The 13,348-nt window shown below is 41.5% G+C and overlaps 1 protein-coding gene across 2 annotated transcripts in view; it reads left to right on the plus strand.

The window, feature by feature from the left end:
* ATR (ATR checkpoint kinase) overlaps nucleotides 1-12,644 on the plus strand; it is a 49,226-nt gene extending 36,582 nt beyond the window's left edge. For both annotated transcript variants that reach the window (XM_083442498.1, XM_083442499.1), the window contains exons 33-47: nucleotides 939-1,115; nucleotides 1,823-1,982; nucleotides 3,139-3,318; nucleotides 4,114-4,256; nucleotides 4,468-4,565; nucleotides 4,810-5,042; nucleotides 5,704-5,838; nucleotides 6,808-7,008; nucleotides 7,295-7,438; nucleotides 8,931-9,081; nucleotides 10,053-10,209; nucleotides 10,429-10,582; nucleotides 11,132-11,283; nucleotides 11,612-11,717; nucleotides 12,224-12,644. In XM_083442498.1, coding sequence (XP_083298624.1) covers nucleotides 939-1,115; nucleotides 1,823-1,982; nucleotides 3,139-3,318; nucleotides 4,114-4,256; nucleotides 4,468-4,565; nucleotides 4,810-5,042; nucleotides 5,704-5,838; nucleotides 6,808-7,008; nucleotides 7,295-7,438; nucleotides 8,931-9,081; nucleotides 10,053-10,209; nucleotides 10,429-10,582; nucleotides 11,132-11,283; nucleotides 11,612-11,717; nucleotides 12,224-12,397 — 2,365 coding nt within the window. In that variant the 3' untranslated portion in view covers nucleotides 12,398-12,644. The remainder of the gene's footprint in view (nucleotides 1-938; nucleotides 1,116-1,822; nucleotides 1,983-3,138; nucleotides 3,319-4,113; nucleotides 4,257-4,467; nucleotides 4,566-4,809; nucleotides 5,043-5,703; nucleotides 5,839-6,807; nucleotides 7,009-7,294; nucleotides 7,439-8,930; nucleotides 9,082-10,052; nucleotides 10,210-10,428; nucleotides 10,583-11,131; nucleotides 11,284-11,611; nucleotides 11,718-12,223) is intronic.
* The last annotated feature ends 704 nt before the right edge of the window (nucleotides 12,645-13,348 follow it).

A 13,348-nucleotide genomic window follows, 5' to 3' on the forward strand; every position in this document is an offset into this window, starting at 1 on the left:
CTCCTCTTCTCCAGGCTATGCATCTTGTTATGCATCTTGTTCCTGCTTCAGGCAAGAATTCCAACATAGAAAATTTACCCATGGATTTAAAAAAACTATATTGGAGCCATGGCTATGGTCAAAAGGAGAGGTAGCCAACCTGGTGCCCTCCAGATGTTGCTTGTGCTATAACTCACATCAGCTCCAGCTAGCCTGGGCAGTGGCTGGGGAAGATGGAAGTTGCAACTATTTTTTTAATGCTTTCACTTTTATCATAACTTTCTGGAGAAGAGGACAGGATATGAGATTTCTCGTGAGATTGCACTAGTTTTTAGGCATCTTCCGTACACCACAGTTGCGGCGGGGGAAGCAAAATGTTAGCAGGATTGTTCCATTTGGTATCCTGTTGATAAATTCACATTGTGTATTTTGAGCATTCAGTGTGCTTTGAATACATTATCTTGGTAACCCTTTGGGGTGGATTAATAGTATTAGTCCTTCCATCCCCATCTGCTTTACAGGGACATAGAGAAAGAGGCTTTGCATAGAACCATCTAGTGTAGGAGTTGAGAACCTGTGCTCCTCCAGATGTTGTTGGACTACAGATCTCAGCATTCCTGACCGTTGTTCATGCTGGTTTAGACTGATGGGAGTTGTAATCCATGAACATCTGCAAGGCCACAGGTTCCCCGACCCTGATACAGAGATCATCTAGACCTGAGATTTGTATCTAGTAATCCCAGGTTGCTTGTGCTAGGTCTTCCAGGTCATTTCAGGATGTCCAGACACCAAAAGTGTATCAGTAGCTCTCTTGTGCATAGAGGAGACTACGCATACCACTGCCAGAAGGGGTTCTTGTTAAGGTTACTGAGGGGATTGCTCATGCAGACTGTGAAACAGAATGAAAACACATGGCACCGTGTTGCTTATCAAGCTGATTTTGTTTTGTTTAACCGCAGGCTACACATGTTGTGTGAGTTGGAGCACAGCATTGGATCAATACTTCAGCAACCTGATAGTGATTATGGTAAAGATTCTCTGAACTGGTGTGCTCGCATAGAAATGACGCAGAACTCGTACAGAGCGAAAGAGCCCATCCTGGCACTTAGGCGGGCTTTGCTCAGCCTCACTAAAAGGTGAAACCAGGCTTATTTTGTATGCTTTCTATCCTGAAACTTTCTGCTCTCTCTTAAGTGAGATATTGGCTAAAATGGATTGAAATGCCATATTTAAACAAAAAGAAGCCCACTACCAATTCCTTCTAAAACACACAAGCATATCTGTTGAAAGAAGTTTGGGTGTGTCCGAAGTGTGGCTATTTCATTTAAGCTTTGCAACTACATATGAAGTGAAAATTAAGCTTCATGGTTGAGTGAGGATTAGAACCTTAGGTCTGTTACACCAAATTAGGCCGTAATTTTTCAGTATGTCCTGAGTCTACTGATCCTAAGATATATTTATTCACATTGCTTGTAATACAGACATTTGTGTTCCTAGCTAGACCTAGAGGCAGCTCTGCAGGGTGAGAATGATCCAGAGTGTCTTAATGTTGGAGCTGTCAAAGATAATGTCATGTTGCAAGTCATCATGTAAATAATGCTATGTAGTAGGTAGAACTCTGATGAATAGGATGACTCATATGGAAAGGAACCAAAGCTTTATTTTAAACCAGTAGCTTGAATGAGGCTTGATAGCTAACAGGTAGCATGAACAACCGTCTTTTAAGATTGGCTAAATTTGTGGAACTGCTTCCACAAACTCGGCATCTTTGGTACCTATTGAACACCTTTCACAAGCAGTTCCTTTGATATATATATATTTAACTCAGTTTATGTTTTTACAGAAAGGGTTACAGTGAGCAGATGGGAGAATGTTGGCTCCAAAGCGCTCGAGTCTCCCGGAAAGCGGGTCATCACCAAACAGCATATAACGCCCTCCTCAATGCTGGTGAATCCAAGTTATCGGAGCTATATGTAGAAAGAGCAAAGTGGCTGTGGTCCAAGGTAAGGAAGTTAAATAGAAGAAAGTCATGACACTAGGGTTGGACTCTTCTTTGTCAGGGGGTGAGGCTGGGGATTCAGGAAAGGTGAGGGAAAGCCGACTTCATAAAACTTAGGGAAGTGCTGGGTGAGATCCCATGGACAGTAATACTAAAAGGAAAGGGAGTTCATGATGGCTGGGAGTTTGTTAAGAGGGAGATAGTAAAAGCACAACTTCAGGCAATACCAATGAGATGGAAACATGGAATGTGCCTAAAGAAGCCAGGGTGGCTATCTAAAGAACTTTTAACTGAGTTAAGATTAAAAAAGGATGTGTACAAAAAATGGAAAAGGTTGTTTTCTGCTGCTCCAGAGAAGCGGACACGGAGCAATGGATCCAAACTACAAGAAAGAAGATTCCACCTAAACATTAGGAAGAACTTCCTGACAGTAAGAGCTGTTCGACAGTAGAATTTGCTGTCAAGGAGTGTGGTGGAGTCTCCTTCCTTGGAGGTCTTTAAGCAGAGGCTTGACAACCATATGTCAGGAGTGCTCTGATGGTGTTTCCTGCTTGGCAGGGGGTTGGACTCGATGGCCCTTGTGGTCTATTCCAATTCTATGATTCTAGGGAATTGCCCACAAGGCCAGCCCCAGATGGATATAATACACCAGAAGTACATACACAAGTCTGTTGTGCCAGTGGTCCACAGTGGTTGTGATGTCATAGTCTGACTCCAGCTCAGAAGCTCACAGCCTCCTCCACTCCATCAGAGCCGTTGACTGCTAAAGCAGACTGATCTTCTTTTAAAATGAAGCATCTCCTCTTTTCCAGAGATGGAGCCAGCTGCTGAAATGCAACTGCATCCTTATTTAAGGTTCAGCCGAGGATGGTTGCTGCTGAAGCAGCGTTCGAGCTCTGCCACTGAAGCCTCACCTTCATACTGCTGAAGACAATCCCTCAAAGCAAGAGTGTATTCCTCTATGCATAAATTCATGGAGCAAACAGAACATTTTATAGAAAGGTGTACAAGTTGGAAATCAATAAGTGAGGCTTCTTCTAGATGTTAATTTATGGGCACATATCTGTAACACTCTGGGCCATGATTTATTTACAGGGTTCCCGCTTTGTAAAATTCAGAAAAGGAATGCTAACTTATTGATAATGGTTTTTCTTTTTTAGGGGGACGCTCATCAAGGTCTTATCATTCTTCAGAAGGGGGTTGACTTATGTTTTCCAGATAACCAAGTACCACCTGACACTAAAAGTAAACTTATTCACGGGCAAGCCCTTTTGCTGGTGGGAAGATTTATGGAAGAAACGGCCAACTTTGAGAGTAATGCCGTAATGAAAAAATATAAGGTAAGCACTAAACCTAGAGCAGTTACGTAATACAGTGGTACCTTGGGTTACAGACGCTTTGGGTTACAGATGCTTCAGGTTACAGACGCTTCAGGTTACAGACTCCGCTAATCCACGTCAGTTTAAGAACTTCAGGATGAGAACAGAAAACGTGCGGCAGCAGCAGGAGGCCCCATTAGCTAAAGTAGTACCTCAGATTAAGAACAGTTTCAGGTTAAGAACGGACCTCCAGAACGAATTAAGTTCTTAACCCGAGGTACCACTGTATATTGTAACATGTAAAGATGTAATAAAGGCGTGTTGAATTATATTGTATTGCTTTTCAGTTATTTGTGTATTTTTTCTAACTTGTACAGTTACATTTTGTAGGGCATTGTTCAAACATAACTGACTGAATGAGGAATTATATCCAGCATTATGCAAATTGAATGCAATATGCACAGTCCATCTTTCATTTCTGCTCTTCCCCACTGCCAGTCCTCTGTGCCTCTAAAAAAATGCTGGCAGAGGTGTCCAAACACTGTGGGGTACAGTGGATTGCGGGGAAGAAGTCACCTGATATTGGGGTGGAGGAATTTTCCATCCCTCTTGCAAGGTTCCCAGTTTTCAGATGATACTCCCCTCTCCCCGTCGTCCACTGTAGCTCTATAAGACACAACCCTGACTTTCTGGAAATACTTTTTTGGAGTTCTAGGGGGCTAGAAGGAGGAAGGGAAGCTCAGTTGCACTGGTACAACCGAAGATTCTTAATTCTAACTATTCATTTCCACTCCCCTTCCCATTTTTCCCCCCCAGGATGTTACTACTTACTTGCCAGAATGGGAGAATGGACACTTCTACCTTGCCAAATACTATGATAAAGTGATGCCTACAGTAACAGAAAACAAGATGGAAAAACAGGGAGAACTGATTAAATATATTGTTATTCACTTTGGAAGGTTAGAAGGCACAGTTGCTGTTCAGTTGGTGCACTTAGCTATATTTGGTTATGTACATTAAATATCTGTCACTACGTAGCAGATGGCTTGGGGTTGTGTTGATTTAGTAGGAGTGTGTACACAGCCTTAGTATGGGTTATGGGATTAAAGAACCATTTATATCATTTACAATTTTCCTATTAAAGATTACATGTCAGCATTTTACTTTCAGATCCTTACGTTTCGGAAATCAGTTCATCTACCAGTCGATGCCAAGAATGTTATCTCTGTGGCTTGACTTCGGAGCTAAAGCATATGAATGTGACAAAGGTAGGAATTTTTTATATTTAAAAAACCACACTGTTTCTGCATTATCTAGAGACATTTTCTCTCTCTTTTTACACTAATTGCATTAGTTTCTGTATTCTGGACCTGGATGGTCCAGTTGGAGTGACCAGAAGTGGACTGGTAATGACTTTATGATATGTGCCATGATCCTTGAAAAGTAAATATCAGTGAAGATTTTCTGGATCCTCATAGCAAAATAAGGATTGTTTTACATCTTATCATCTAGGTAGTCGTCATGATCGTGCACAAATGAAAAACGACTTGGCTAAAATCAACAAGGCGATTACAGAGCACACCCAACTTTTGGCTCCTTACCAGTTTTTGACGGCTTTCTCTCAGCTGATTTCCCGAATCTGCCACTCCCATGATGATGTCTTTGTTGTTCTTATGGCAATCATTGCGAAGGTTTTTGTAACCTACCCTCAACAGGCAATGTGGATGATGACTGCTGTCTCCAAGGTAACTTGATAAATACAGTTGCATCTCTCTCTCTCACTCTCTCTGTTTTTAGCTTTCTGTCTCCAAACAGAACAGCCAGTTCAGTTTTCAGATACATGAGCAAATTTTGTGTGTGTGGAGTTGCCGCTTTCTTTTAAGGATCCCTCATGCACAGTGGTCTTAATATACTAGATTTCCAGTCCCTCTTTAATTTTCTAATCAAATATCATTTTCTTAACTAAAAGCAGAGGAAGCTGCAGTTAGGTCAGTTATTCTGAGTATTTTGAAACTGCATGACAGGTCACCTTCATTTATTTTAAATTTTTTATCCCAGGCAATCACCCTTCTAGACATTGAGCTAGCATGGATCTGCTTAGCTGCTTTATAACCTTCCTCATAGGCCCTTATTTGAAGCCATGTTGTCTCACTCATACGTAATATTTGCATCTCATGAGGGCTCATCTGGGGCCTACATTAGTGTTTTGAAGATGCCAGGCAAATAAATTTTGGTTTTCCCAGTCTTTTAATGTCTGTATCTTACTATTTCTGCTGTGCTGGTTTTTAGTGCTGCCTTTAATTGTTCTAAAGTGACGCCCTGTGGTGGTATTGTAAAACCACCCTGGAACTTTTGAATTGAAGAGTGATACAGAGATATTTGAAATGAACTCTTTCTTTTTTGTAGTCCTCCTACGCAATGCGTGTGAACAGATGCAAGGAAATCCTCAACAAAGCTATTCACATGAAGGCATCTCTGGGAAAGTTTATAGGGGATGCAGCTCGCCTGACAGATAAACTCCTAGAGCTGTGTAACAAATCGGTAAAGTTTATTCCGCACAGAAGTTGCTCCTTTCCCATAGTTTAGTGTTGCTAATCAGATTTAAAGGGTTCTTCTACTTCTACAATCTGGTGTTTTTTTCTGGAGGAGGCCCCAACTTCCTGGAGCAGATATGGGGTACTGCTGCAGGACGGATGCTGCAAAATTTATTCCATCAACGGTGTCAGTTCTGCTGGGAGATAGATACTGTTGCACTTTACCTACAACACTATTAGCATGCTACTTGGCACTTGAAGATAATAATTTAGTTTCAATCTTAAGCCCATTTGCTTGGTAGTAAACCCTATTTAACCCAATGGGACTTACTTAGGAGTGGCTAGGGTTAGGATTGCCGCCTAAGACGATTTATAAAGATGAAAATGCTAGGTTACATGTCCCCGAGGCTTCAAAATCATTATTTCAAAGTGATCAGATTTTCAGTAACTTTATTGGTTTCAATAAAGACATAATTGATAAATAAGCACATTTTGGTATTAAGAGGTCTTTGATGAGCTATGCTTAGTGCTTTTTTTCTTAAAAAATGGTTGGGAGTACTCTTATTTTGAGTAAATCACCATTTTATAGTTCAAAGTGGGGAAAATAAATACAGTAAATGGACAAAAGTACAAAGATTCACAAAATGTTTAGGGGTATGCGTACACCTTTGTCCCCTCAGAAAAAAAAGCACTGGCTATGCTTATTGTTGTACTGACTAAAAAAATAAATTCAGCTGTTTGCTTGGTTTTCCTTGCACAGTTTAATTATTGCATTGAGGTTATTTCTGACGCAAGGAACTCCCCTGAACATAGTTTGTGGAGATGAAGTTCAGTCCCATTTCACAAAAGGGAGGGGAGAATTGGAAATATTCCTAACTTGTGAAATAAAAGTTGTAAATGGAAACTGTTAAGAGTGTCAGTATCTTCTAAGTATTTACCTTATCCTTTGAGCAGTATGCATTAACTTTTCCCTCAGGTTGATGGGAGCACCTCCACATTAAGCATGAACATTCATTTCAAAAGTCTCAAAAAGCTGATAGAGGAGCAGACGTTTAGTGAAATCCTTATTCCTTTGCAATCGGTAATGATACCTACTCTGCCTTCGGCTCCTGGCACACATTCGAATCATGACCCTTTTCCTGGGTGTTGGCCTTACATTGCTGGCTTTGGTGACACAGTGAGTATTAAGGGTCTATGTTTATATATTGATGCAAGTTAGCTCTTTAACATACAGTAAATTACTTGGCTGCATAGGTGCATAGCAGAAAAGAAATAGAGGGGAAAGGGTCTTTGATAAGGGGAAGGATGAACTGGAGCCCTGAGGAGGTTGTCTGGATAACCAGTATACATATATGGACTGATGTAAAGTTTTGAGATGGTTTGGATTAGGTGTAGATTTCAGCAAGAGAATACATTAAGCATTTTTTTTTCTCATGCTAAATTGTTGCTGTCTTTTTCTTTAGGTTGAAATCCTTTCCTCTCTTCAGAAGCCCAAGAAGATTACTTTAAACGGTTCAGATGGGAAGTCCTATATCATGATGTGCAAGCCAAAAGATGACCTAAGAAAGGACTGTCGACTCATGGAGTTCAATTCCCTGATAAATAAGGTTCTTTCACTCTTTAAGTGTGTTTTGCCAAGCTGGATAGTGGCAATCCAACTTTTGCCAAGCTGGATATTGGCAATCCTTTTCAGCCCCTTATTTTCCATTGGGGCTTTGTAGGAGTATTGCCTCATTAATTGCCCCCCCCAATCATGAAGTAATAAAGAAATAAAATTATATTCCCAAAAAGAAGAGACTTGAAACAAAACAATATACTGTTTGCTATATCAACCATTTATGATATTTATTCAGGAACTCTTTTGCAGTACAGTTGTACCTCGGATCCCAAACACCTTGGTACTTGGATGTTTTGCCACCCAAATGTGAGTGTTCTGGTTTGCAAACGTTCTTTGGAACCCGAACGTCCGGTGGGGCTTCCTGCAGCCAATCAGAAGCTGTGTTTTGATTTCCGAAAGTTTTGGAAGTTGAACGGACTTCCGGAACGGATTCCGTTCAACTTCCAAGGTACGACTGTACTGAGAATTCTTCATTGTTAGGCATCTACATCTGCATGGATGTACGTATGCATCCATATGTACCCTTGAAGCATCCAAACCATAAATGAGCAATCTTGACCATTTTAATTCCAGTAGCCACAACCTTTCAGACATTGATATTTTTTTCTACAGAGCAAGCATTTGATCCAAGGAGGTGAAACCTCTGTATCTGTTTTCATAACTCTTAATACCCCATGGGCTTAGTCTAGAAGGCTATCTAGCTTTCCTTTTCTGAAAAACAGTGCCAAAAAAAAAAAAATCTCTTCCTCTGATGTCACATACCATCCTGACCACTCTGACAACTCTTGGCTCACAGCAATCATCTGATATGCCAACCGTTACTGAGGAAGGCAGATGCTGATACATGTAACTAAACAGTTTGAGATACTGTAAGATAAAGGGACCCCTGACCATTAGGTCCAGTCGTGACTGCCCCTGGGGTTGCGGCACTCATCTCGCTTTATTGGCCGAGACAGCTTCCGGGTCATGTGGCCAGCATGACTAAGCCACTTCTGGCGAACCAGAGCAGCACACGGAAACGTTTACCTTCCCACTGGTGCGTTACCTATTTATCTACTTGCACTTTGATGTGCTTTCGAACTGCTAAGTTGGCAGGAGTTGAGATACTGTACATACTATTTTTCTTATTTGTACAACTATAATAAAGAACTATGGGATGGATCCCAGCCATTGCCAGAGTCCAGCAAATATTTCAGCTGAGGCCCTTTTCAAATGTGACATTGGGTATTTGGTGGTGGTTTCTTAAGCTGTACAGGGTTACATTTAGTTAGCCTCCATGAATTGCTGCCTACTTCACACTACTTTAGAACACCAGCTATGTTTGCCCTTTTTGGCAGAAGAGAGAATAGCATTGGACAACTGGAAGAGGATGAAAGATAGGGTGGGTGGGTGGGTGTGTGGGTGTGTGTGTGAGAGAGAGATTTTATTTATATGGTATATATGGCATTGGGCTTATGGTTGGTGATATGTTTCTTCCATAGTGCTTAAGAAAGGATGCAGAGTCACGAAGGAGAGAACTCCATATCCGAACCTATGCAGTTATTCCTCTGAATGAAGAATGTGGAATAATTGAATGGGTGAACAACACTGCTGGTTTAAGAAATATCCTGATCAAATTATACAGAGAGAAAGGTAGGAAACAAAAGCCCTTTTTAAATGGAAGAATAAATAAATGTGTGAGTGACAACAGAAGATGTGGAAGGGAGAGTGTGGAATGTTACACAATCCTTCAAATTATGTCATGCTGGTCTCCCATGCTCTGATTAGTATACAGCGGCTGCGCTTTCACATTATGGTAAGCAATAAACTATAGCTTGCTACACATCCAAGTGTGCCTACTTTTTTCCTCCCTACTAGTGCTGAACAAAAACCAACTACAATACTTGGTTTACGGTTGTGCCCAGATCAGGGATCATATTTGCTTTATTCAAAACCAAACCATGATTATAAGCCTTGGTTTGTTCCTGGCTTAATAGGGACGTGGGTGGCGCTGTGGGTTAAACCACAGAGCCTAGGACTTGCCGACCAGAAGGTTGGCGGTTCGAATCCCCGTGACGGGGTGAGCTCCCGTTGCTTAGTCCCTGCTCCTGCCAACCTAGCAGTTCAAAGCACGTTAAAGTGTAAGTAGATAAATAGGTACCGCTCTGGTGGGAAGGTAAACGGTGTTTCCATGTGCTGCTCTGGTTCGCCAGAAGCGGCTTAGTCCTGCTGGCCACATGACCCGGAAGCTGTACGCCGGCTCCCCCGGCCAATAAAGCTAGATGAGCGCCGCAACCCCAGAGTCGGTCACGACTGGACCTAATGGTCAGGGGTCCCTTTACCTTGTTCCTGGCTTACCTATTGTGGTTTGAGCAAAACAAGCCATGACCCCTAGTTTAAACGTTCAAGCTAAGCCAGGGACCTTGGTGTGCTTCCTCCTCATGTGTTTGGGGAGGAGCAGGGAAGGAGCAAAGCAGGTGTGATTCGCTTGTGCACTGAAAGCTGTGGCTTATGGCCTATCAAAAGGTGCAAATGTAGCCTCAGTGTTTACTCAACCTACCATCGCTGACTAGCTTAACTGTGTAGCATTAGCTTACTGTGTCTAACTGATTTTTCTTTCATAGGTGTCTACATGACTGGAAAAGAGCTACGACAATGTATGCTTCCAAAAACAGCACCTCTGTCGGAAAAACTGAAAGTTTACAAAGAAACTCTGCTTCCCCGGCACCCTCCAATTTTTCATGAATGGTTTCTGAGGAAATTCCCTGATCCTACTTCCTGGTCAGTTTGTTGCCCTGTGTATTGCGTTTATATTGCTGTCATGCCAAGGGTTAAAAAGAGAGCCAATTGTAATGTAGCAGAAGCTGTGAAGGCAATAAATTTATTCGTCATAGTAAACTACATAGCATCTTGGTTTCTTTGCTGTGATCAGAAACATTTAAGTATAAGGGGAAGAAGGCCCAAATAACCATGTGCTCCTATGGTATTTCTTCTTTCTAGGTACAGCAGCAGATCAGCCTATTGTCGTTCCACTGCAGTGATGTCAATGGTAGGGTACATACTAGGGCTTGGTGATCGCCATGGAGAAAATATTCTGTTTGATTCCTTAACAGGTGACTGTGTGCATGTGGATTTCAACTGTCTGTTCAATAAGGTGAGAAACTAAAACACTTACATTGTCTATCTCAAGTAATCGAAAACAATTTTGCTTCTCAAGTGACGTTGCACGGTTCAAAGAAGTTGCACAGCTGAACGCTTGACAAACTAAAGGATAATGTTGGAAGTTACGTCATGAATATATTTCTGTGGTGTCTGCTTGAGGTACTCCTGTAAATCTTTAAGGCAAACTTTACTTCAGAATTTAGCATTATATGATGCCCAAAATATTTTGTTTTGGCATCCGACGACCAAATCAGCTGCTAGCAAAGAGTTGCTTTATATAGCTTTTACGTGTTCATTATGCTCAGAGAAGATCATGACAAAGCAAAAAGCAAAATATAAAGACGTCAACTATCACTATATGTATATGAGACCATTCAAAGTATCTGTTCGCCTTTCAGATTTTGCATAACAATATTAAATTTAGAGTAGTGTGCCGGTTGGTTAAGTTTCGTTGGAATTACAATCTTAGGCAACAGTTAATGTGCACCACGTGAGAAAGGTAGTCTTACGAAATCCTTCAATGAATTATTTTCTTTTGAAGGGAGAAATGTTTGATTTTCCGGAGATTGTTCCATTTCGCCTTACACATAACATGGTCAATGGTATGGGTCCAATGGGGACAGAAGGTCTCTTCCGAAGAGCTTGCGAAGTTACACTGAGACTCATGCGGGATCAGAGAGAACCACTAATGAGGTACAGTAAGAGAGATGTGAAAAACTTCATATGCTATCTAACTTTACAATGTGAACTATTTAACCACTGTAAATTCCTAGCCGCACTTTAACTTTTCAGGGTTGGAGGGGCGGGGGGCTTATACTCGGGCCAATACGGTACATGCAAGATGCTGTGAGCATTTTGAAGGAAGAGTGAGGTGTAAGTAACAACAACAAAATTTTGTTTGTGTAATGATTTAGAATTGCAGAAGTTGAAAGATGTATAAATAATGTTTCTTTCCCACCGAAACTGCAACTACATGAATTTTCTTGAACCATTAACTTTCCTTTGTTTATATGTTATCTAGCGTTTTGAAGACTTTTCTCCACGATCCTCTTGTGGAATGGAGTAAACCCGTCAGAGGGAATACAAAAACCCTTGTGAATGAAACTGGAGAAATTGTCAATGAAAAGGTGACTTGGTGGGGGTGGGGACACCTTAAGTACAGGTTAATTCATACTGTGTGCCAAAAATTCGGATTCTGTGCCAAGGAGTCCCACACTTGGGCTACATACACATCGTACATTTAAGATACATTACTCCCCCCTTCACAATAATCCTGGTAGTCTACCCCTCATAGAGCTACAATTCTCAGCACCCTTAACTACATTTCCTAGGGTTCTTTAGGGAGTCCATGTGCTTTAAATGTATGGTGTGCCTGTAGCCTTGGTGTACCAATAAATTATGCAAGTTACAGTTGCTTAGTTTACAAGTTCCCTTTTTGAGCCGAATATCTGAAGCGGAGTGCAAGTCAGCATGAGTAACTGGAAGAGAGGAATGCCTGGTAGTAATTAATAAAAATAGCTATTAATGCAACTTTCAGGTGGGGGACAGATGTAACTGCTGCTACTAAAAGATTACCTTCTAGTCTATTAATGCCACCCTTTCGTCAGCTTGACTATTGTTTGCTTGCTTTCAGGCCAAGACCCATGTTTTGGATATAGATCAGCGACTTCAGGGTGTGATTAAAAACAGGAATAGAGTAAAGGGCCTGCCTTTGTCAATTGAAGGACATGTTCACCATCTCATTCAAGATGCGACAGATGAAAACTTTCTGTGCCAGATGTACCTTGGCTGGGCTCCGCATATGTGAACCTCTAGCATTTACAAACGGGTTGCTGTAAAAAAAATTGGGGGGGGGGAGAGTTAGTTCAGGAACACCTGTTTTTTGTTTTTAAAAAACATTTCCTATCATTTCTGCTTTGGTATTTTCTGCTAGCACAACTCTGTGTTTCAGTGTGTGATTTTGTTTATATTCCATATTTGTATATAAATGCCACTTGTATTTGAAAAGCCATTTATACAGATTATTAAAGAGCTGAAACCTTTCATTTTAAAAAGTTTGCTGCATTTTAGCTACTCAATATTTTTATCTTTTATCTCTGTTAAAAGGGTATGCACAATACCTAGATTATCTCCCCATTCTACACCTGAAAGGCCTTTTTTAAGTGCCCCAAACTACTAAGTTGGGTTAAGTAGTACTAAAGTGGTAATAAAACTGGTCCCAATGTAAACATTGCTATATTTCAGTTGCAAAATCCTGTTAATGCACAGGATTCTGGATGCTATCTATGGCAACTTATTACCATTTTCGCATTCATTACAGCAGAGCTTTCCAAACTGCTCATGTTGGTGACACACTTTTTAGACATGCATCATTTCATAACATAGTAATTCAGTTTTACTAACAAACTGGAGGTTAAACTAACCCCTTTCCAGTCCCGGAAGGAGCACGGGGAGCTTTCACGCGACACACCAACACAGGGCTGTCATCACTCTAACCCAGGTGGCAATGGGTAAGGCTGGGTGAGCCGGAGCTGCTTGTTGCTGCTGCCAGTGCTGGGCCCAGTGGCAGCCTGGGCCTGACTCTGCAAGACTCAGGGTGACATTTACTCCAGCACCTAGTGGATCAGAGCCTTTGGATGTTGCCAAGGGACGCAGGCCCTTCAACAGCGTTGGCCCGGCTCTGCAAGGCGCAGGGTGAAATCCACCCCAGCGCCTAGTCAAATGGGGTCTTCTGGTGCTGCTGACTTGCATCTAGTCA

This window comes from Podarcis tiliguerta, assembly GCF_965153285.1.
Source record: "Podarcis tiliguerta genome assembly, chromosome: 5".
Taxonomy (NCBI): Eukaryota; Metazoa; Chordata; class Lepidosauria; order Squamata; family Lacertidae; genus Podarcis; species Podarcis tiliguerta.